Source organism: Cuculus canorus, chromosome 15 (genome assembly GCF_017976375.1).
Source record: "Cuculus canorus isolate bCucCan1 chromosome 15, bCucCan1.pri, whole genome shotgun sequence".
In the NCBI taxonomy this organism is placed as follows: domain Eukaryota; kingdom Metazoa; phylum Chordata; class Aves; order Cuculiformes; family Cuculidae; genus Cuculus; species Cuculus canorus.
In genome coordinates, this window is record NC_071415.1 from 16750645 (window position 1) to 16774508 (window position 23864).

Genomic DNA, 23864 nt, shown 5'->3' on the forward strand with positions numbered 1-23864 from the left:
AGCCGACATACATTATTTAACAAACTAAAATCACCATCCTTGCTTTTCTTTTTCCCCTCCCTTCTGTTCAGGTTACACTGTGGTATGGCAGCTGAAAGTTCATGTCTTTCCTTCTTCAAGTAACACATTTATGGTGCAAGTTCAGCAAGGAGATATTTTAAGTGCAGACTGCTCAATATTTTTTTCAGAAAAGTAATCAAATAAACAAATCGGGGGAGTTTAAATAAAGCTTATTTGTTATCACAAAGGCATCACCCACTGGGAATCCATGGGTTTTATCCTGAGGCAACTTTAGTTTAAAAAAATACCACAACATTTTGGAAAGTCCGGCCAGGCTATTATATTAGTATATTCTTACACTAATCTTTAAGCGAAGGTTGGAAGCCACGCTTACACTTACCAGTTCCTACCCCACATGGCTTGAAAGCGCAACTGTTTCAGTTGGAGCTTTAATGCTTTTTAGACTTTCCAGCCCTGTTTAATGTCACATCATCCATCACCCTCCACCGCTGCCTCTGTTAAACACACTGCTCGGCAGCGAGCCTGCGTCTGCACATGCAGCCGTTTGCAAACCAGCCTGAATAATTTCCACTCCTTTTTAAGCTACTATTTAAAAGTGCCTGGTTTTATGAAACAGCTGCATGGGTTTAACAGGAACTTCTTGGGCTAACTTTGACAAATGTTAGAATTATCATACTTTTCAGAGGATCCCCTTGCATTTCACTATTTTATATTCACTATAGCTCTATCTAAAAGCTAAGCTAAGCTTTTAGATAGAAACTGAAAGCGAAAAAAAAAGAAAAAAAAAGAAGAAAAGGGTGAACTACTCTGTGAGGAGCTCTCTGCTAACAAAAACGAGTTTCTTGGGATTACATCCTGCTGGTCATTTCCCCTGGCTTCGCTCCAACGCAGTCACACGTGTGGGCAGCTGATATGACACCGCTGCCTTTCGGACACAGCAGCTCTGCCCCTCAGCGACACCGACCCTCCGTCTGCAGCCACCGCGACCGCGCAACCACGGCGGCAAACCTGGGCCTCTCCAGCTGAGGCCCCAACATAAGCCACACTTGATGTTTCTGAAATGCTGCAGGGAAGAAACCCTGATGCTCTCGCCCTCCCTCCTCTCTCCCGAAACGTGTTGGCTGCGGGGCAGAGCCAGAAGAAGGGTCTACAAGTCTGTCATACCTGCAAACCCTTGCACTTTGACTGAGTGACAGAAGAAGTTTTCAACCCAGACTTCCCTCATAGGTATTTTTTTCAGATGCCAAGAGCAATATGAGCCTCATCCATCTTCCCCAGGAGCGTTTGTTTTCCAGAGAAGACGGGGCTGTTGATGTCAAGAGAAATTATTTCACCCAGGCCTGTGCTCGGATCCTTTGGGTGTACACCATATTTAGTCCGTTGCTGAGAGGGGGTTGTTTCGGTATTTTGTATTTGGCACGTTGATGGGAATTCCTAGAGGATCCTAGCTTTCCCTTTTTGGGATGTCTCCCTCCACAGGTCTTACTGCACAGGCTGTTGGCTACTAGCAGGGGAAGGAGGGGGGACAGCCGAGGCCTGAAGGTTTGGGGGGGCTGTGAGGAAGGTTTGACAAGGACCAGAGCCCTCCCTAACCCTTGCAGGTCTGGCTCCCGGCACTCGGTGCCTGCCTCCTGTTCTTTCCATTGCATCCCAGGGACTGCTCCCCTCGGCTATTTATCACTTCTCTTCTTCCTTTTATGGACAGAGGGAGGTATTTCTTATATATGAAAAAGTATTTAGTCCTTTCTCAGGAACTGAGCTGCACACCAGATCACAAAAGAAACTTTGGCAAATCCACTGAGGAGGTTGGAAATGACCCTCCTGTTCCCCCGGGGCATTAAGGGGGGGCTTAAACCAGCCGCAGGCTCCAAATGTCACATAAACACACAGAGACCCAGAGCCGCCTCCACCCACGCACCCCTGTTGGGTGAGGAATAACCCTCCTCTCCCAAACAAGCCCTGAACTCAGGGATTCGTCTTAGCTCCAACAGAACGCAGTGACAGCAGGTGGGAAGCCTCCTGTGGCGCGCGGGACCGTGACCTGTCCCTTGTCCTCCTCCTAGGTGGGGCCCCAGGGCGAGGGTGCCCCCAAGGCAGGAAGGAGTTAAAGGTCCATTTGCTTGGCCAGACAGTTCACCCAAGGAAAAAAGCAAAACCTACAGCCTTCTGAGTTCAGAGCACCTATTTCAGGTTAGGAACACTCCCTTCACGCCTTTCCAAGAGCTGGAACCGTCCCGCTGCCCTAAAGAGCGGCTCGGGGCAGGGGCAGCAGCCTGGGTCAGGCCCTGCTGGCAATGAGCTCCTTGGCTCAAGCTGTCTATTTTAACCCAGGTACCAAGAGGATTTTCCAGCAGGACGTGGTTTCCAGGGCCCCTCCCCACTGACAAGACTCTCCTCCTCTATATAGGGAGGCTGCAAAGGCGGTGAGGACTTGGACTGTCCCGGCTGGTGGCTGTACAGGTTCCCGACTCTCCAGTTCACTCTCTGCTCCCCTCATCGGACGCCTGTAAGTACGGCGGGGCTGGGGGCTCGCGGCGCTTTGGGATGGAGCAGTTGGGCAACATAACTACCATGCTGCTTCGCAAACACATCCTGTGAATTAACCTGCAGAGAGCACACAAATGAGATATAGGAAAAGACCTATCGAGACACTCCAGTGGTTTATCCCCATTTGTGTATTACTGATTGGGTTCTATTTAAAATGCATTAGAGACCACGCACGTTTGAAAGCGAGCACAGATGTTCTGTCGTGTTCCCTAGTCACTTCTGACACGGCTGTTGCTGAATCAAGCCTTGAAGATGCTGGCTGCAGGCATGAGGTGCCCTCCAAGGCAGCGGCGAAGCAGCCGCTGAGGTGCTGTGCGCTGCCAGACGGTGGCAGGTACCTGCAGCAAGTAACCATCACGTATGCATTCAGGAAAGAACCCGGGTAGCTGAGCTGCTGACCAGCTCTTAGGGGGTTCTTACGTTTTTCAGTACTAGTAAAGGAACTTGGTGCACTTCCCTTGCTCTTTAAAGAAAGTATAATCAAATAAAATAACCAGTTTGTCAGTTACTTGTTCTTTAAACCAGAAAAATGCTTAGAAATTAGAAGAAGAAATGGCAACATTTACACAAAAAAGCCTTAGCGCTACATATGTATGTTTTTAATAGGCTGACAATAAATTTTAAGCAAATCTAATCTGATAATTCACTGAACTACACTAATTCGAGTAATTTCAATAGTGACATGCTTATTTAAAATAGAAAAATAGAGCCACAAACTTCTAACTTTAACAAAATACTGTGAATAAGTGAAGACGACAGTAGATGGCAGTGTAGGAAGCAGCATCCCGGGCGCTCACTGGCTTTCACACACCAACACCCACACACATTTGTGTTTATATATGTGCGTGTGTGTCTATATACACATAGAGATGCTGATATGTATTTGAGAGGTGCATGTGTGGGCAGAATTAAGAAGCAATATGAGATATTTTAAATATAAGGGGAATCAGAAAGTTTGTCTTTATCACCTCATACCTACACCTCAATAAAATCTCTTCTAAAATACACTTGTTCAAAACCAAGCCTACCTTCTCTTTCACTCAAAGCTTAGTCATTCGCAACAAGACACAGTGCACACAGACCTGCTGAACTCCTGAGGTTCACAATTCCCTCGAGCCACTAACGCAGAGGCTAAAACGATGAGCCCTCAGAGAGCAGAGTGCTTGATTAAGTAGTCACTTTAGTTTAGTGCATGCTACTCCTCTGGCTCTATTCCCTTAGATGTAAACATTGATTTTTATTATCTCATTTCCAATTGACACGCTAGTCCCTAAAAGGTATTTGTTTTGAATTTGTTATCATTACATTTTTGTGGAACAGCTAGTATTGAGAAGAACATCGCCATATATGGTAGCACGCATGGATGTATGCAGAAGATCCCGACTCTTTATAATTCACTGGGGCTTATTAGTTGCAAATCTGTTGGCTTTTTCTTTTTAAGTATGTTCATTTTAGAAGCAGCCAAGAGCTAGAGATAGCTTTCCGACTTGTGCGAAGTCCAGTTAAAATATGGGTTATTTATGAATTTTAATGAACATGCAGAATATTATTTACTTAATAGAATGACATCTGGAGGTATTTGAAATAGCTGGCATTTTTCAGATGAAGGGAATCTATCCCCACTTGATGCAACTGAAGTCTTTTTTCCTTTTCTAATATTTAGTGTTTATAACATAATTAATGAACTGGGCCAATTTACATGGGGTATTAAAAGAGCTATCAAGTGTTTAATCAGAGCTATGTAGTAACTTGCATTAACAGAGGTGAGAAGACCCGAGAGGAGACCAAGGCACCAACAGACAGTTTGATTCAAGGACATGGAGAATGCATTAAAAAAAACCCACAATAAAACCAACCAAACAACAAAACAGCTCTATGAAATTACTGAAAGTGCTCTCTCTTAAAATACAGGCTTCTCTTCCCCCATGGTTGAACAACCATAAACTAGTCCTGGTGATACCTCCATGTTCAGATGAAAATGTTCCTGACGAGAGTAAGCAATTGAGGGGTGGTCCCCTTCACCAGCAGGAGAGGTGAAAGGCCAGGAGGGAATGGTGGCAGTGCTGGTGACAAAGTTGACTATGTGGGGGAAACAGTTCCCAAACTGAGATCACTACATTGGGATTCACCTCTAGATTAACTTTTTTTCAAGTTGGGTAGTTCAGTTAAGTACTGGGAAAGTAAAACATAAGCAACCTGGAAAGAACATAGTCAAGAAATACAGTAGCCCAAGAAACACAGTTTGAATCAAGCAGCAGGTCACCGCTACGTTCTTCCATCAGAAACCACTCAGGAGAGCAGTACTTGGTTTCTGAAAATAATTCACATACTTTGTTCTATGTTCCACTGTTCTAATAATTATTCCCTCTACGGCTGTGATAAGCTTCTATAATGACAGGCACATCCTGCAGAGGAAGGGAGAAACGTCCTTTATCTGCTCGTTAAGAGAAAAGTAGTCTTTCCAAGTTCTGACCCAGGAGGCAATTCTGCTTGGACAATAACCTTTAATTAAAGTGCACTTCCTGGAGATATTTATATTTTGTCCTTGGAATAATATACTCAGGATACACTGATTGTAAAGACAACATTCAACTTCTGTCACTGACACGATAAGGGAAAAAAGCAGCAAAGGTTAGCAGGATAGGTCTGCAGTGGGACAGCAGAAAGAGGAGTAGAAAGTATGCATACCCATGCGTACATGTACATTTAAGGTTTAGCCAAGTATAACCGATGGATCCAGTTTGGTGTCATCTGGCACGATTCTAAGGCAAGCAACTTCTTATCAGTAACACTTTTGTGATTGCTTTTCCTCCTCCCTTCCTCAGGATAGCTCACCTCTGAGAATAAAAGTATTTACTCTTGCCTGTCATTCAGGCTATCATCTACCTGAAAGAAGGGATGAGAACCTCTTATCTCTTGCACAGATATGATATTGGTCTCCATTTCTCTCGCCAGCCCTGTAGATGAAACTCACAAACTGGCTAAGGGGTAAATTTTCCCTTCCCAGGGAATGTTCTCAATAGGCAGTAATGAATCTTTCCCCTTGGCCCATTTCCCCTATATCAATCATACGCTGGACCAGTGCAGTTCAGTCTTGATGAGAGATGGACAGGTTTACAGCCAATTATTAAGCAGAAGGCTTCAGCAGCTCATTAGTTCAGTGCACAGCATCTTACTAGGAAAAATGTAGTTGAGTTTGTGGAGATCATCTTCTGCTTCTTCCATTCAGAAACCTTCCTTTAATACCAATATGCATCAATTAATATTCATTAATCTATTAAACTATTAATATTAGTTAACCTACACTTCATAATGCATTTCCTTTTTACTACAGTGGTACTTCATGCTATCTCTTACACTTTCCAACCTCATCTTGCTCTCAAAATGATTGAATTTAAATAACAAGGTGCAGAAAGTTCTACATACAGGAAGAAGTAGGAGAATGTAGTAGAAGACAGACAGATCAGCTCTGTTCCACAATGTAATCAGTGGAAGATGCTTTTGGCTTGGCACATGACAAGGAGAGGAACTGTCCCCTGGTGCTTGGGCCATAGAACAATGAAGAACTTTTGAGTGGTCCCACTGGAGACACCCTTTGTAGCAGGACAATCATTTTATCTTTAGTTGGGTTTTTGAGGTAGATGGTCAGGATGGTTCAGCAGTTTGATTCCCACAACCATTGTTTGTGGGCAGCCTCAAAGCACCAGAATTTGACTTTGTGAAACTCAGCTCTGCAGTTCAGTCTAATTTTTGGTGTTTCTGACAGCAATACCAAATTTCCATTGATTTGAATGTGCTGTCACTTGACACTCAGCCACGGGCAGCACAATCCAACCTTTCTGATGCTTCAGGATGACCATACAGCTCTCTCTTCTGGGCCTAAGGTGGATGGAAATCCTCCCACTCCGCTGGCACAGCAGTTCCTCCCACGTTGCTGGGGCAGCAGGGCAGAGAATGTGCCTTGCCCGGTGCTACTGCCGCAGGTGGAGAGGGGCCATAGCAGGCTCCTGCTGCTCCTGGAGCCGCAGCGTGGCCATGGGGCAGTGCTCCCCTCATTCCTCTGTCCGGGTGGCTTCACCCTGCAGCCGCCAGCTGGAAAGCTCAGCTGGAGAGAATACCATCTCCATTATTGGAACTGTGCAGCTCTACCAGCCCTCTTGGCAAAGAGGGAACATTTTCTGCCTTAATCCACACAGAGGTCAAATAGTTTCCTCTTGCAGCTCTCTTCCAAGAATCCCCCGGGAGCGAGCGAAGGGCCACATCCTACGGAGCTCCCTCACAAAGACTTGACAGCAGGGCGCAGTCTCCCTCGCACTCACCCACACCGCCACGCACATCGCTTGCGTGGGACCACCTGGGTGGATTTCCCTCTTGAGGTTTTTCAGGCAAGGCTGATGGCTCTAGAACGAGCGCATTAGGGGAAAGCAGTTGGGGTTGGTTTTTTTAGATGAGAGAATTGTCAAGGAAGTTTAAGGAGCTGGGACATCTAATTCCCACTGAATTTCGATGGGATATCATCTAACCCTCTTAGGGGCCTCTAAAATCCTAGTTTAGTGTCACCTTGTGCATGATCTATGTTTCTCCCTCAGACCCCTCACACAGTCTGGCCTTGCAAGAAAACATTAACTGTGGGAAGGGTTCAGGGAAAAATATTTGGAAACCAATCTCCGATACTCCCAGAGCACAGGGTGTCCATTTGGCTACATACCACAGCACTCGGTCTTTACAAATATTATCCTGCTTCTGAGTTGATTGCTGACATCTTTAGCAGTCAGTTCTCCAAACTCCCTCAAGATTCGTGCTTGTTTGAACACTGTAAATATGAAATTCACTCTCAATAAGGAAATGAAATGGCCTCCGTCTCATGGAGATGTTTTTCTTGGGCACACACTCTTCCCTGCTCCCCATTGCAGCTCCTCCCCAGCTCCTCTCTCTGCTCCATTGCATGGAATGGTTCCCGATTAGCACCACTCTTCTCCTGCCCTGTAGCAAACCGCAGGAAAGCCTCTGTTTACTCTTTTCCTCATTTAGAGCTGTGTCCCCCATAGGACAGAGCAGAACACTTAGGAAAGCTCCAGAATCACCAGAAAAGCTCTTGCAGCTACACCTTAATCTCCAATGTCAGAGCAGGAAAGAAGATGCCTCCTCCCTCCCAGACATGGTGCAAAGCAGCCAAACCCCTCCTACTGCTCTCACCTTCAGAGCGGATACATCCAGCTCCTCTATCCAAGTGTGATTGCGTGATGTTCTTTCATTCATGTCCAGCTGTTTGACAAAGATGCATCATCCTTCCAACGTGAGCATCATGGTTCTGAGTATCTAACAGCTGATGCAATTTCCAGGCTTGTTTTATTTCTTCTCTCTCAAGTGGTAGACATTAACCCTTCATAAATGATCGATTCCCACTGTCTGAACCACGGAAATGGGATGACTCTAAGTTACTTCTTCACCAACAGTACTGATAATAATTTTTTTCTGGTTTTTTTTTCTTTCAACAATTTCTTAATCTTACGCGTCTCCAAATGAAATTATATTAGAGTGATTAGAAATAGTCCTTTGCGAGAAAAATTCATTTCTGTCCTTTCTGGAACACAGCCTTCATTATTGCACTGGTATTCCAGTATGCACCCAACCTTATTTGGGTGATGAGAAGTTTTTTATGTATCTGTCTGAATTAACTTTGTGACAGCTGAGAGATGAGACTGCAGAAAGCTGTGCAGCTGGTGATCGTGGTGCAGTCCTGACAGTCTCATTGCACAGACATTAGTTGTGCCTTACTTTTCTCTCTCATCTTCAGTACAAAATAAAAATAAATACGTAACAAGCCCAGGCATTCTCATTTAGTTTAGTACCACGAAGCTTTCGGTTCAGGCGATTTCAGACACAGTAACAAAGGAATGGGAATCCCAACACAGACTCTCTAAACTAGCTGAGCTGCCACCCAAAAGTAAGGGCATGGCAATGCAAGAATGACACAGGACCTATAGAGCTTTGGATCTACCACATGGCAGATTTAACAAGTGTGTTTTCCCTAGAATGTCTCCACATTTGCCTCCCTTTAAAGCAGAATATTTTCTTTCCTCAACAGGTGTCTACTGAGTCAAAATGGCTCAAAAATCTCTCAGTGACGATGAGAAATTCCTCTTTGTGGACAAAAACTTCATTAACAACCCACTTGCCCAGGCTGACTGGTCAGCAAAGAGACTGGTTTGGATTCCATCAGAGAAACATGGATTTGAAGCAGCAAGTATCAAAGAAGAGAAGGGGGATGAGGTGACAGTTGAACTGACAGAAAATGGAAAGAAAGTGACACTGAGCAAGGATGACATCCAGAAGATGAACCCTCCAAAGTTCTCCAAAGTGGAGGACATGGCAGAGCTGACTTGCCTCAATGAAGCTTCAGTGCTGCACAATCTAAGGGAGAGATACTTCTCAGGTTTAATTTATGTAAGTAGAATCAAACGTGCACACGGCATTCCCTATTGCACGCGCTATCTTGTCCATGCAACTACTCACCCGCAGCAGTGGCATCCCAAACCAAAAGTGTATTTAGTTCACTTTATTCCCCATGACTCTCCTACTTCTTCAGTAATTGTTTCTTAATTACAACACATGAAGGTTCCTTCCCCAAAGCTTGCTAATTCGGAAAGGATATTGTTGGTTAGGAAATTGCTTTCCAATAGCTGAGCAATACTTCAGCCCAGCCGCTTTGAAATAAATCAATAGGGACTTTAGAATGACTTCAATGCAAACCTGAATAAGCCTCCATTAACTTGGAAAAAAAAAAAAAAAAACAATATACAGAAAAACCAAATTATGCAGTCCTTTCTCAGGCAAAACTCCCACCGAAAGGCATCTTACAAGTTCTGGTTTGGTGGGTGCTTGAGTAAAACCTCATGTTTGAGTAAATTAATAACACCACTGGAATTCAAGTAAGAGTACTTGTATGCTCCGGTGTGTACTGAACTGAAGTCATGCAGCCACTAGAACTGCCTCTTTTTTCGCCCCATGTCGGTCAATTTACAGATCAGACAAGCCTGGACAAATTATAAACTTCTCTATGTTCACATGTATTAGGGCCAAGATTACTCTGTCTTCCAGTCCACACAAATATATCAACACATGCATATTCTGACATTAACAGCCTCGTAATCTATCTGCATGAAGAGTAAGCAAATTGCATAGTAAGAAAATCCAGCAAGTTTCCACCAAACTTAGCTGTTATCTTTGACTTCACCTGGAGGAACCCTCTGCTGTGCTGCAGAAGTGTCATCTCCAGTTTCGATCTATGAAAACTTGACTTGTGTGACAGGTGACTGATGTGAGAAAGAAAGTGCAGAGTGAAGTAACAAGGTTCTAGAAGCAGGAATAGAGCTCCTATTAATAATGTGATAATATGTGATGAATGCTAAACTGGAAAATAGAAAATGAAGCAGAAAATAAGATAGTTACAAAGGAACTATTTAATTGCTACACATAACTAAAGAGCTGAGATCAAGATCTTTCCTTCAGGAATGTACTAAAACGCACATCAAGATTCCTGAAAGAACCCAGACTTTCCATCTTTTCAGGATATTAAGTTTGCAGACAAACATATAAACCTACGTGCTATTATATCAGAACATACAGTGTAAATTACTAAAACAGAATCTTTCTGAAAATGTTCTGCATTGGTGCAAGATCTAAAAAGAATTACTAGAAGAAGAGTCAGATAAAACGCGGGGGGTTTATTTCTTTGTTGTTGTCCTCAGCAACAATCTGCATTGACATTCCAGGATTCCCAATATGTTTACTTTGTGGATTCTTTTGTGGAACTGTCACTTTGTGCACGAAGAGGAAATTAATTTCAAAAAGGGGATAATGCAATTAGAAATCAAATAATATTTCATGGAGACAAATGGAAGTATATCTGAAATTTAGTTTTCTTTCTCAAGAGACTAGATTTTAAGAGGGTGGTAAATAAACAGTTATAAAGAAATTCTTTCAACTTGTACTACAAGTTATTAATATTTTCAGTAACCAAAAACTGCTTCATATTCTCTAGCCATACTCAGTGCTGCCCTTTGAAATATTAATACCTTTAAATAAATAAATAAATTGGGGGTATCAAAACAGAATTTGAGGCTCTGTTCTCATCCACTTGCAAAACTAACTGTAAACAACTATCTCCTGGCTTGGCCATGCAATGTCTACATTGCCTCCCTTGAAGTCCCACACGTACAAAAGAAAATATGACCTTAGCATTCCCCTATTTAGGGCATCACTGACACAAATGGGGATTCCCAATTCTGCTAAAGTCAACCTAGCTGATAAAACATCAAATTGTCTGCCCCTGTGTTCATATTAATTACGATTAAATAAAAAGATTCAGTGCAGAAATTCAGTGTGACTGTACAGTGGAAAAATGCCTTGGCCTTTTTCTTCATTACAGATAATTAAGAAAGGAGGGGAAGAGTACATCACCACTAATTCATGTTTCACATGGCTCAGAACAAATAGGATCTGTCCTCAAATTAGACCAAAACTGACTATATAAACATCAATAAAAGAGCAAGACAAGTTCATTGGATTTGAGAGTAGTTTCTTGTGCCTGTACTCATAGGTGCTACTAATTCCATCTTCACCTAACAGTACAAAATGCTTTCTTAATTACTGAAAATTACATACGTGTATTGGAACCAGAAGTGAGATTCTTCTGTCCAAACTTAGGTATTTAAAATGTAGATGTGTGTGCTTGTGGCAGTCTCTCTTAAGCACCCACCAGCAGTGACCGCCCGCGGGACACACAAGCTCAGCACTCCTATGGACGCTGTCCCCAGGATACCTCAAACCACATTCTGTCTCCAGACCTTTTAGGGAGAGAGACAGTCACGGGTCCCTCTCTCTGGGCAGCCCATGCCCCAGGGAAAATGATCACACTCTTAGCCAACTGGCTTGTGCATCTCCAAAACACATACATTAATTGGTTTCCTCCAAACCCTTGTAAAAGCAGGTATCTTCTGGCACCTTGGGAAGGTTGACCAAGACTTCTTGGTTTCACTGCGTGTAGTTCTAGTCACAGTCCAGTCAGAAATGGGGACTCCCGAACTTCATCAGCTCAGGCATTTGCCCCACCTTAGTGACCTGGTGCTCAAAGTTAGTTCTTCAAAGGTTCATTACTGCAAGCCTGGCTGTGCAAACAGCCCTGCACGTGGCAAATGCTCTTACATCTCAGGGGAAGAATGCCTAAATAATTCCCTGAACTGGAAATTTACTCTCCTATTATTTTATTTTCTCAGTTGGGAATGAGTACATACAGTAAATCTCTCTGTGCTGAAAATAAAGGCCTTGCTATCCTTTCTTTAAGTGCCCTGGTAGTCATTCTAGGACAAAAACCTGCCACTTTTCGAGTCCACTGTCCCTGCAGCACTGAAGTTCATTTTGACATTAGCACAGTTTAATTCTGAATTCCAGTGTCAATGCAAATCTGACACAGTAACTATCTACCTTCCACATCAAGGGTTTTCGCTTGGGGATGGTGAGAACTGGCAAAGATCTCAAGCTTAATTCTCTTGTTATCTGACTTGAGACCTTGGAAATGCAGTCACAACCCGTAAAGCCTGGAGAGGTCCTGTTCACCACCCCGAGTAGCCCAGAGGTTCTCCTGCTCAGCGTGGAGCACCCAACCTGCTCCTCACTGCTGGAGGCTCTCACCGTGTTTGCTTTATACCAAATAAAGTCCCGAGGCTGTGCCGGGACAGTGTTGTGCCATTCCCTATTATGGTCAGGAAAGGGAAATCCCTGCACCCAGAGCCAAGCCTCCTGGATGCCATTTTACAGTCCTGCACTGCAGAGTTTCCTCTGGGGGAGCCAAGGCAGCTCGAGCCATCCGTGGACACAGCTCTGCGATTAAGGCCGGCACAAAGCACTCGTTCACACGGCACAGCAATAAAAAAAATTAAACCAAACTCACTTATGCCTAAGCAGAAAGAGCACTGTTTCATTATTTCTTTCTTTTTCAACCTGTTGCAGTTTTAAAACTAAACACCATAGGCCAGCTTAAATATCCCAACACTAATTTAATCTCATAAATGTGTAATTTTATATTTTAAATTTTTGGGGTGCGTGCATGTCAAATTACTTTTAAATAAATGGGAAGCCTTGAAAACTGCTTACTTTTAGTAACTGTATGTGATATACGGCTCACCATCTATTATCATAGGCTATTATTTCTACTCCCAGTTCAGTAGCCAGAGATTTCCAAAATAAAGGAGAATTTACAAAGCCAAACAAAGCCTGGATGAACGGCTATCAGCTGGTAGCCAATGTTCTTGTTTGTTTATGTTTCTATTAATACTTAAATTAAACTGTAAACAAGACCACATTTTTCCTTGAATTTCTTACAGAACTAGTTCTGCAGTGAAGGTATGGCTATTCTGTTAAGACATCTATTTAGAACTTCCGTGATTTTCTTTCAAGGACTCTTATCAATCACTACTGTTATACGATGTTCATATAAAAATTTTTAAAAGGCCTTCTTGTACCATCAATCAAAGCTTCTTACCTAGGATCTCAGTCTACAAAATTTGATACCTGCCCGAGCAGAGGACATAACTCTGGTATGAAAATACACATATAAAGAGATATTGTGACATATTACAGTTGCTAAAACATGACAGATAATGGTGTTTCACTGTTTGCTGAAATAACTGAAGTCAAGAAGCTCTAATGTCAGACCAAAGCATGGTGTTCTTACAGACTGCTAAATTCACATACTCTGAGGCAGTTTGCTTATTAGAAATGATTATTTGTGCACTTGGAACTGCCCATACAAGTACTGTCAGAAATTGCTGCTTCATTTGTTACGCGAGGCAGAACACAATAAGCTCGAGTCCCATTAGTTCAACACAGCTGATGCCTGTCTTTCCCGGCTAAATGGGGTACATGGTATTAATTCTAGTTTTCATTTGAATTTCCTTGCAGACTTATTCAGGTCTCTTCTGTGTGGTGATAAACCCATACAAACAGCTGCCCATTTATTCAGAGAAGATTATCGACATGTACAAGGGAAAGAAGAGGCACGAGATGCCCCCCCACATCTACGCCATCGCAGACACAGCCTACAGGAGCATGCTGCAAGGTAGGAGAGCTGAAAGCTGCAGTACTTAGAAATCACTGCGCAGTAACACGGCAGAAAACACCTTATAACTCCTCATGTGCTCCTGCAAGAAGCACAGCCAGAAAAGATCTGTTACAGAGGGCAACACGGGCTTTCTAGAAGTTTCAGAAGAATTTTTTGGCAGGAGCGGCAGTCCACAAACACTGTGACTCAAAAAGGAAAAACAATCCTTTTACTCATCTGTGATGAGGCATGTGGGAAGGTTTCAAAGTCAAGCAAATAGTTTTGGCAAATACGGGCATGGAAAATGCTCCCTCTCCACCAGTGGAGACTATTCCAAAGTTAGCTGCTAACATTGCTGTATCCGTCAGCATCGTTCCTCTCTCTCTCTCTCTCTCTCTCTCTCCATCTCTCAACAAAGCAAATTCAAATGCTGGTTCGGGGCTACTTTCATTACGGTCTAATGCTTTGGAGCCTGAAGTTGAGATGTGCTCTGTTTTCTAACAGTAGCGGCAAGAAGCAGCAATGGGAAAGCAGTCAGGCTCCAAACGCTGCAAACCAAACCTGCAAAATCCACAGTGCCCTCACCCTTCTGCAGCCACTACTGACAGAACGCAGGCGTTTTGCTCTAGGGGAAAATAATAAATCTAGGGGTGAAACAGCTATAGTGATGAAGGAATGAGGCTGCAACACCTACGGATTACAGGGACATGATCAGTTGCCATCTCACAGCGACCTCAGGTGCTCTGGAAAACCAAGACTTTGCAAAATGCTTTGAAAATGAAATGCCCTCACTATGGATATGGTCCTGCAGAAATTCTGGCTGGCAACTACAGCAAGGTTCACAGGCTCGGCACTAATGCTTAGGGCCTCCATCCTTGTAGCTTAAGCACTTAAGACTCACAGGGTTTTAATCTGACTGGGGAAAACAATAAACAGCATCTAGAAATTTCAGGCTAGTAACTAGATTAGTAGCCGGTATTGATTTCTTTACAATAATTATACATACACACAGAGGATAGTGATTGTTACCATGAAGTTAAGCCGTTCTAGTGCAACTAGTTTGCACTTTATCTGGCCACACAAATAAAATTACACAGCATTTCTCCAGGTGCACAGCAGGTTGCAATCACAGGGACTGCAGTGCTTCTGTACTTGTTCTACTTGAAATATGAACCTCATGAGTTTACTAAAAGGTACAAGCCTACGTGGTTAATTGCTATAGTTTAAACCAAGACTTGGAGTAGACTGGACAGCCGAAATCGCCCAACCCCAGGCAGAATTCTGCCAACTGCAAATACCTATCAAATCCCTGTCATTCTGGTACAAGCACTACACACACGAACACACCAATGGTGATTGATAACAAAGGCATCAAAACAGGTCTTCTCCCCTGAAAAAGCCCTGACTACTCATATGTACCAGCTATTATGATAACAAAACAATCCAAATAACAAAATCTTAAGAATTTCTGAAGATTAAACTCTCAGAGTTTATTTATTTAAATTGATTCCCTAATTATAACTTAGGCTTCTAATTTTAGAATGGTGCATTTTCATACATAGAAGCCTTTGAAATATAGTTAATTCAATTCTAAACCCAGAGCACTAGGTATCTATATAATATCAACCTTTTTCTTCCTATGGCTTATATAACATTCCTTTTCTGGAGCTGTTTCAGTTCCTTTATTTGAGTGCATCCCAGAAGGCAGAGCCACAGTGCAGCAGAGAAGGAAGATCAGTAAAAGACATCCTGAAAACAGACCTTCCTTCTTATTGTAATAGCAAAGTTATCAATACAGGCACATAAAATAAGTTTTTTATATGGACTAAGGGGGCAGGTGCTTTTAGAATAACATGATTCCATAAACATCATTTTTTATGTAACAACAGTTATAAGAAACTTACTTGGCATAAGCTTATCCCACTGAGCCACAGTCATGTATCTGTCTTCTAGACCATCTCTTGAACTCAGCGCTTTGTAGTCGGCACCGTCCAGGGCTCCGAGCCAGCCCTGAAGTCAGGGCAGTCTTCTTTCCTCAAATCCTTTAAGCAGCAAGCCTTGCAGGGGGGCTCTGCAAGAAGCTTCTGGCTCCTGCAGGTCATTAGCAGCGTTCTCCTCATTCAGCTGTGCAGAATACTGCCGCTTGGCCCTAAAAATGGAGTGGGGGAAAACAACTAGGAAAGGGCTACAAGCTATCTGCAGTGAAAAGAGAAAACACATAATACTGCAGCCCACAGTGAAACAGGAGAATGGTTTTAGCATGACAGGATGTGAGTTTTTTGCTTAACATGAGACCAGTATCAGTATAGATCAGCCTGATCGGCCTGATCCCCGCAGCACATAGACCTCTTTCACCTTTCCTCTCCCTGGCTGCCTCCAGTCCTTCCTAATAAGCTGTCCCAAGCAATAGTGAAGCCACTGGAGCTGACTTGCCCTCCACTGTGGTCATTAACCGCACCTAGAACAGCCTGGATTCATGTGTAACTCCCAGGCTGCGAGGAGAAGGCAGTTAAGAGTGTATGCTTCTTTCTACTCACTTTTTTGGTGCTGATAATAATCTCTTGTCACTACCAACTCCTGGGAAAGCTTTACACCTCGTTATTCATGTGCCCCCTTTGCAAGGAATTCTTCTTGGCAGCAGAGAGAAAGAGGAGAGGAAGTAGAAAGAAAGGGGGGGCGAATAGATGAACAGTTGAACCTTTAAGAGAATGCTCTTCCACCACGTCCCATGCTAACCACACACAGCTGGCATGGTAGCCAGGGAGCGGTCCCACAAGAGTTTGCATCACAAGCCCAGGACACCCACGCTTTCCTTGCTTATTTACTTGCACATGCCATTTTGGAGGCTCTCCATCTCTGAAGAGGGCCCTGGCTGGTTTGAAAGCTGTGCATTTGTTTGTAAAAACGTACTCATGTTTTGTGCGTAAAACTAAACCAAACCTCAAAATAACTGTAGTTATTCAGCCACATTGTATTCACATTCAAGTGGTGAAAGTGGGTGTCAACATGATTCTGTGCGTGCAGAAGAGACATAGAGTTTCATAGGTTTTTGCAAGCATATTTGCAAATGGAATATAAACAAAAACAACCCCTTACTCATAAACATGGATCAGGACACTGAATGTTTTCCTTGTGAAATTTCAGTAGTGCTCCTTATCTGGGAAACTTGCATAGTTTTTTCTTGCCAAAGTACAATATATCTTAGTACTTCATGACCAGGGCCACTTGGCCAAGAGCAATCAGTTTATTCAGATGTTTCAGGAAACCTTTATCTTTCTCTGAATCAAGCCTCAGTGTCTGCAGATTGCTGGTCCTATTGCAGTCTCATCATCTGGAAATCACAGCCCTTCACATTCTCACCCTTTTTTCTATTGGCACGAATTTCCAGCAAAAAAAACAAGCTGTGCACACAGCACTCCTCCTCTGCTTAAGAGTCTTACTTGGTTAAGACATTCATTAGGGCTGATGTTTAAGTCCCATCAAAGTTGTTCTGGTAATAACACTTAGCCATGGTTAACAGAAATCACATAATTGGACTTTCTTCCAAATATGCAGAAAAGCTGACATGTCACAGGACACGGGAATTAACAGAGATGTTGGCTGGGCAGAGATAAAATTTCCACTTGTTTCAAGTGCTTTTGAGCACCTAAGCCCTTTTACAAATCACAATCGTGCTTTTCCACGCTCAAACTGGAGTGCTTGTTGAATCTACTGACTGCCACGTCACTAACACAGTATAATTGTTGCCCAGACACAGTTACTAATGTTCATTTCCAGCCAGAGCAAGAAAAATCTTTATCGATTTAAGTTTTCTTTTTTCTAGTAGACTAAAAGAATATAATATCCCATGAGGGCGTTTTGTGTATCTGTCCCCAGGAGCTATGACACTGAATTGGGTCCCCCTGACTGTCTTCACAGACCAACTAGCTGACTACTACCACACTTAAAGACTGCAAACATAAAAAAATCGCTCTATGCTTCTGCACCCACCTCTCTCCTGTGTTTGAGATGAAGTAGCTCCCCCGTGGCACCGCTGCCACGGGAAGGGTCCAGCCCCCTCGCTCCAGCTCTTGTTTTGCCAGCACCAGTCTTCATGCAGTCATGCTGCTAAATTGCTTTTTGCCAAATTAGTTTTTGCTTGGTGCCGGCTGCCTGAAATCTGGGCACAGGGGTGAGGAGAGAACAGGGCAGGCCAGGGGACAGGAGCCCGAGCTGGGTGGGTGACTTCTTCCTGCAGCTCTGCCAACCTTCAGCGATGAGGGAGCTGAGACACTGATCTAGTGAGGATGGATAATTCTGCTGCCTTCTGCCACCTTCCCTGTGCACAGCAAACAGCAAATAAGCGAGAAACAGTACAAATGTGAAAAGTCAGGTTATGTAGCAGTAGTAATAGATATGTCTCCATGGGGGTGATTAGGCTTTTATTAAGTTCTCTCGCAATAAATCACCATGGAGAAGATATATTACATCTTTCTGCAGACTCAGGAAGTTTGTCTATTTTCTGCAAAGCCATTTTTATGCAAGCTTGAGTTATAGATGGAAAAACAAACAACCTAGTAGTTACCGGAGGTATGGGAGGGAAACACAGTTCCCAAGATCTTAGAAAAGGAGGCTGCCGTGAAAAGCAATCTGTTTACCGTGTCCTTAGCAGGACTCTACAGAAATGTCCCCTTTAGGCAGTGTAGTTATTAACGAATGTAAAGAAGCAGTAAGCAAGTGTTGGAACATGGTTTCAGTCTGTTTTTTTTTCCTTTTATGGTAAAGCTGCCAACTTGCTGTTTCGTTGTGATAAACCATCTGATTTTGTTTGTGATTAAGCAGGGCTAGCTGGTCTATCAAGAACAGAGGGGTGTATGATTCTTACAAGCAATCTGGAAGTGTTTGGTGTAAAAGCTAAGCTGATTCCAGGGGGGAAAAAAAAGTCAACTGCACATTTAAGAAAACTGGCAGGTTTTAGGATGTAAATGCTATTAAAATTTGAGGACAAAATTGCAAAATGTCCAAAACATATAATATAGACATACAGGGGGTGGATATGACAGTTTTCCAGGTAATATCACATTTTAAAAAAAGGCATTCGCCAAGAAGATGTTGGAAGCTAGAAGACATATTTTGTTACATTTAAGCCCAGTAATTATGTTTTAAGTTTTATTTGTGCAAGTCATTCTCTTCTGATAGATCAACCCACACAAAGTTGCAGAATCCTGAAATAGCACACAGTCCTTTCTACACAGAATAAAATATTCCAGAACAGAAATAACAGCAGTTGAATGGGAGAGCCCTTGAAAGTAAGTGAGACCCATATCTGCAGCTCAAGTCAGAACAGGGTTGGATTTGGTGATATGTTTCATCCTTACCTTCGCAATTTGTTAGAACTGCTGAAGCAAATAGAGCAACAGCTGGTATTCCCCCTCCCTGACAGTGCACAGGACAGTTTGTCAGCATGAGGCTTCGCAGGACAGGCTGCACAGTTCAGCAATGTAGGGGTAAAAGCTTCGAGATTCCATGTGGCTGCCAGACACAAGGGAAGTTAGAAGGGGATAAGTCCAGTGACAAAGAGAGAAGCTTGTAAGAATGCCATGGGATTCTCCACCTACAGAGAACAGGCAAATCACATAGTTCCAATCCTGGAAACCTCTAAGACTACCAGAAAAGGTGAAATCAAATAAATAATTTAGATTTTCCTTCCAAGACCCCCCAACAGCCTTCAAGCAAGTTGCTGTCAGTCAGAGTCACAAAGACCTGCTTCACAAGAAGGCGTCCTTGGAGAGCCAGCAACCACCCAGAAATCCCTACTTTCAGTTTGAGTCCTTCCAGGACTAAAGACCTACTGTTCCCTCCCTTTCCCTCTTACTACTGTTTAAGCAGGACTTGTGCTCTGTATCTGTGTGAGGAGCTGAATTGATCAAGTCCAAAGAAATTCAGTAACTCAGGCTTCACTTGCACAGCCTGTTCTCTGTCCCAGAGGGCACTGGGTGCAACTTCTGACCTTAATAATTTTTCTTGCGCTGTTACGTTTCAGCAAAGCTGCCCATACCCGTGCACACATGCAAACCTCTGTGGCCGGCCAGCTTATGAGATACATTCAAGACAGGTTTTTCACTTACTGGGGAGCAAAAGAAGTGAAGTAGTGGGCAGAGAAAAACAGTGAGAAAATACTTGGCTTGCAGGAGGCCAATTTTTTCTAATGTTCCCTGAGCTCAGAAATTCCATTGGCAACTCAGTATCAAGGAGTCACTTTTATTTTCTTTATGGTATTTATGGGTTTGTGATGCAATATCAATATATGCCCATGGTTTCTATTTACACAACAGTGTATTTTTAGGAAAAATTCTACCGTGTTCTCACTTTTTTTTAACTTAAAAGAAAGCCTAGCTCATACCCTGCAGGGAAAAATAAACCCAGCTCACAGTTCCTCTCCTCCCAAAATGTTGATGTGGAAGAGTCCTGCTGGGCTGATTCCTGACAAATATCTCCAAGAGAAATGTAATGAGTCATTTTGTACCAAGTTTCTGAATAAAGCAGTTAAGTGGCATCATTTGCTGTGTGAGTGATCAATAAAGCAGTTAATGTTATAGCTATTGAGGAACAGGGAGTAAAACAGTTGTTGTCTAACACCAATCAAAGCCACAGCAGAGTCCTCTACTGCTTTTCCTAGACTGGCTGTGGTCCAGGCAGCAATCACAACTTGCAAGCTTCATACGTCGAATTTATCTCCATTATCTTTACACAGTACAGAAAGACTCTTTATCTCATGGTATTTACTGCGTACGGGGTCAGCAGTAGTGGCAGGCAAGCAGACAGACACCCCTGCAAGTCACCCCACACACTGAATAAAAGGAGGAAGGGGTTCATGCCTTCCCCTCTGACCAGAGGCCCCACGGGGCCGACGCTAGCTCTGCATCCGATAAATAATGCAAAACCATACAGGAACATGTGCTTCTGCCTTAATTGTTTGCCTCATCTCTCAGTTTTGTAAACTAAGCACACATTTCATAACTGTACCAGATGTGCCAGGGAATTTATTTTCCTAAGTCGGAAGATTTTTCTACAGTCTGTACAAGGCAGTCAGTGCCTGCCTCACTCGAAGAAGGGCCAACGTCAACGCCAGGGCACTTTGCTTCATGCCTTGTTCGAGTCTGCTTCCAAGGGTGGAGGTACCACACCTCTGTGGGCAACACGTCCAGTGTTCCATCATTCCCACAATGAACAACATAGAAGTTATATTTCAGAACTGATCACAGCAAGCTCGTCCCGCACCTTTACATAGAGGGCAAATTGTAAAGCCTCCTACTACCACAGACTTTTCTGTAAGTCTCGTTTCAACGGAGCTTTACAAAACAATTCAGTGTTGTGGATCCTGTGAGGAAACCTCAGCATGTGCTCACTGTCCATCATAGCCTAGAGATCTGAGCCTGAGATCAGCCGTTCGGTAGAAAATTGTGTAAGAGTACTGAAGACAAAAAGAAACTGACTCCAAAAGCATAAGCCGGGAGGAACATTGCAAGAACAGTTTCTGGAACTAGGATGTAATCCTAAACCTTGCTGCAGCTTTGCAGCATACTAGACTCTGCTGCGCAGAAACCTCTTATGTACCTCACATAGTGGAAACGGAGATTTTGACCCACCTGTTTATAAATCTTGATCAAAACTGTGTTTGATGGTCCTGTTCACAATCAAAAACATGAAGAATACTTATGTACTTGTTGACATGCTCTTGTAAAATTGAGTTTCTTGTTTTATCTTATTCTTTGGACGACATCTCAAAGAAATTACTTGTCCTCTTGATAAAAGCTATCTGAAATGAAATAGGGAGCACATTATCTGCTTTCAAAATTCACAGCTTTGCATGACAAGCTTATAACATTTTAGGTTTTGCTGCCTTATCTGTCTAGACTTTGTCTTAAGTGGGCTGCTAGCCATACTTCATAATCATCATAAAAACTTGAGCTTCAGGTTTGAAATTTTCAGTTATAATCTTCTTACAGAGAGCCTGATCTTCTTGCTGTCCTCATTACAGTTCATCTCTAATGGAGTTTACAAAAAATATTGTTGAACTCTTAACCTTTTGTTCATTTTTTTGTACAAAATATTTCCATCAGAGATGGTTATTTAAATGCAAGGGCAAATTAAATAACATATGAACACGGTACTTTTGACTAATCATGGATTGTCAGATTTTGGAAGGTATAGGCTGTTCAATGTAAATCCTTATAAACGTAAAGGCTTCTGTCAGGACAGCCATATTGCCTAATTTAAGACTGGCTTTTTGTTTATTCACAGATCGAGAAGACCAGTCCATCCTGTGCACGTAAGTAAACTAATCTATTTTACTATATCTCAATACTACAATATCTTTCTTTATTCAAACTTGATTCAAATTCTGATGGAACAGACACATTCTCCTCATCTTCAGTAAGCTTACAGCCCAGTCCTAACTCTACTCCAGTAGATATACCAGTTGATAAAATGAAAAGCAGGTATCAGTGTCATAGGAAGTCTTTAGTGCACCTCTGGCACACATCGTATTTAGAGGTGGCTCATGCAGGGATGCTGTAGTCTGTCAAGTATTGCAGACACACAGAGTCCCAAACTGAGCAAGTTTCAGCTTTACTATGAAAACGTGGCTACTGAAAGACTAAATGTACATTTACACAACAGTTTTTAAAAAGTACTGCTGCTGCTCACCCGCCACCCACTTCCTTGGGTGTGCCACTGCTCACCAGAAAAAATTTATTGCCTAAGAAAATGTAAAATTTATATACTCTATCTGGTACCACAAGGGCTGGCAGAGCTCTAATCTCTGATGTAACAAGTTTTCATTACATTTAAGTATGTCAATCAAGGATCTATCAAAAAAATGCATTAATACCAAAAAGAAATCTAAAATTTCTGCAACGATGAAATGAAACAAGACCATCCCATTCTCTCCATGATGAAACACGGCATGGTAATGAAGAGTAGTTTACAACATGTGTTTCTTCCTTCAATTCTTGTACTTTACTTTATTTTTCCATCAGTAAATCTTCAGATCTTCTTCTAACTTTGGAATATTAGAATTTTTGAGACTTTCTTTTGCAAATGTATGCCTTTTCATTAGTGAAAATCTATGAAAGGATCCACTTCTGACATCTACCATATGTGGAAATACCTTTTATTTTCACCTGGCCAGCTAAGCTGGAAACATAAGGTGTTTCGCACCAGTAATACATCAAATTGAGAGAATGCAATGTCTTTACCATGTTGAAAGTAGCTGCAGTAAGTGATTCATTGAGATGTTTAGAATAATTGCTGTATGTCGGATGGACATCATGACCCATGGCTTAAAACAGTCCTCATACGTCTTTTAAACCAAAAAGATTAGTCAAGCTAAAACAAATGTACACAACTTTAACCACTGCTGGTCTATCATCCTTGTTGGCCTTATTTGGCTGTACAGAAAGAAGAAATTTCACTTGGCTTTCAGCTAGGCAGCTGTCAAGAAGTTTGCATTATTTTATAAATTGCTAAAAATTCAAAGAAATCATGGTTTTGCCTAAATATGTAACAATAACTGAATACTTCATGGCATTGATCAGCTGGGAACTTTTCTTTAAATAGCTACAGACTCAAACTTTCCAAGGCCTGGTACCTAAATTGTAAAAAACGTAGCTATAAGGATTCGTAATTAAGTACTTGTGGACGCTGCCAAAAACTCACTTATGTTTAGTGATGCTGCAGTGTAGACTCTTGTATTCTTCCACTTACTGCTACCCATCGCCTACAAATAACTTTTTGCTACTTACCTTATGGGAATTCAGCAGGATAGCCAAAATACTGGTATCAAAATGCAAGCAGCAACTGTGCACTTTAAGTACACTGACTGCTCTGTGTGCTTTAAACCACTTCTGCAAAGTTATTCCATTGTTAGTAGAGCTCACCTGGAGCCAAAGGCCTGGTAGGATGCATAGTACCTGGCACGCACCTGAAATGCTGCTGGGTCATATGCAGGGACACAGATCTGAGAACTAGGCATGATTCCGTGTTTCTGAGTATAAATATACCCATTCTCATTGAACCCACTCTCACGTGGTTAAGTATTGTTTGCATTCTTTTTCAATCCCTACCCTTTGTGTGATTAACTGTGGTATGTTTAAAATGTTCCATCTGTCTTTAACGCTCATGGGTTTTACTGCTTTCTCAGAATTCCCAACCT

The 23864-nt window shown here is 42.5% G+C and overlaps 1 protein-coding gene across 4 annotated transcripts in view; it reads left to right on the top strand.

Moving 5' to 3' along the window:
- Positions 1 to 2410: 2410 nt before the first annotated feature.
- Positions 2411 to 23864, top strand: part of MYH11 (myosin heavy chain 11) — a 58142-nt gene continuing 36688 nt past the window's right edge. For all 4 annotated transcript variants that reach the window (XM_054081004.1, XM_054081005.1, XM_054081006.1 and 1 more), the window contains exons 1-4: positions 2411 to 2527; positions 8657 to 9015; positions 13531 to 13687; positions 21953 to 21980. In XM_054081004.1, the coding sequence (XP_053936979.1) occupies positions 8674 to 9015; positions 13531 to 13687; positions 21953 to 21980 (527 nt within the window). In that variant the 5' untranslated portion in view covers positions 2411 to 2527; positions 8657 to 8673. The remainder of the gene's footprint in view (positions 2528 to 8656; positions 9016 to 13530; positions 13688 to 21952; positions 21981 to 23864) is intronic.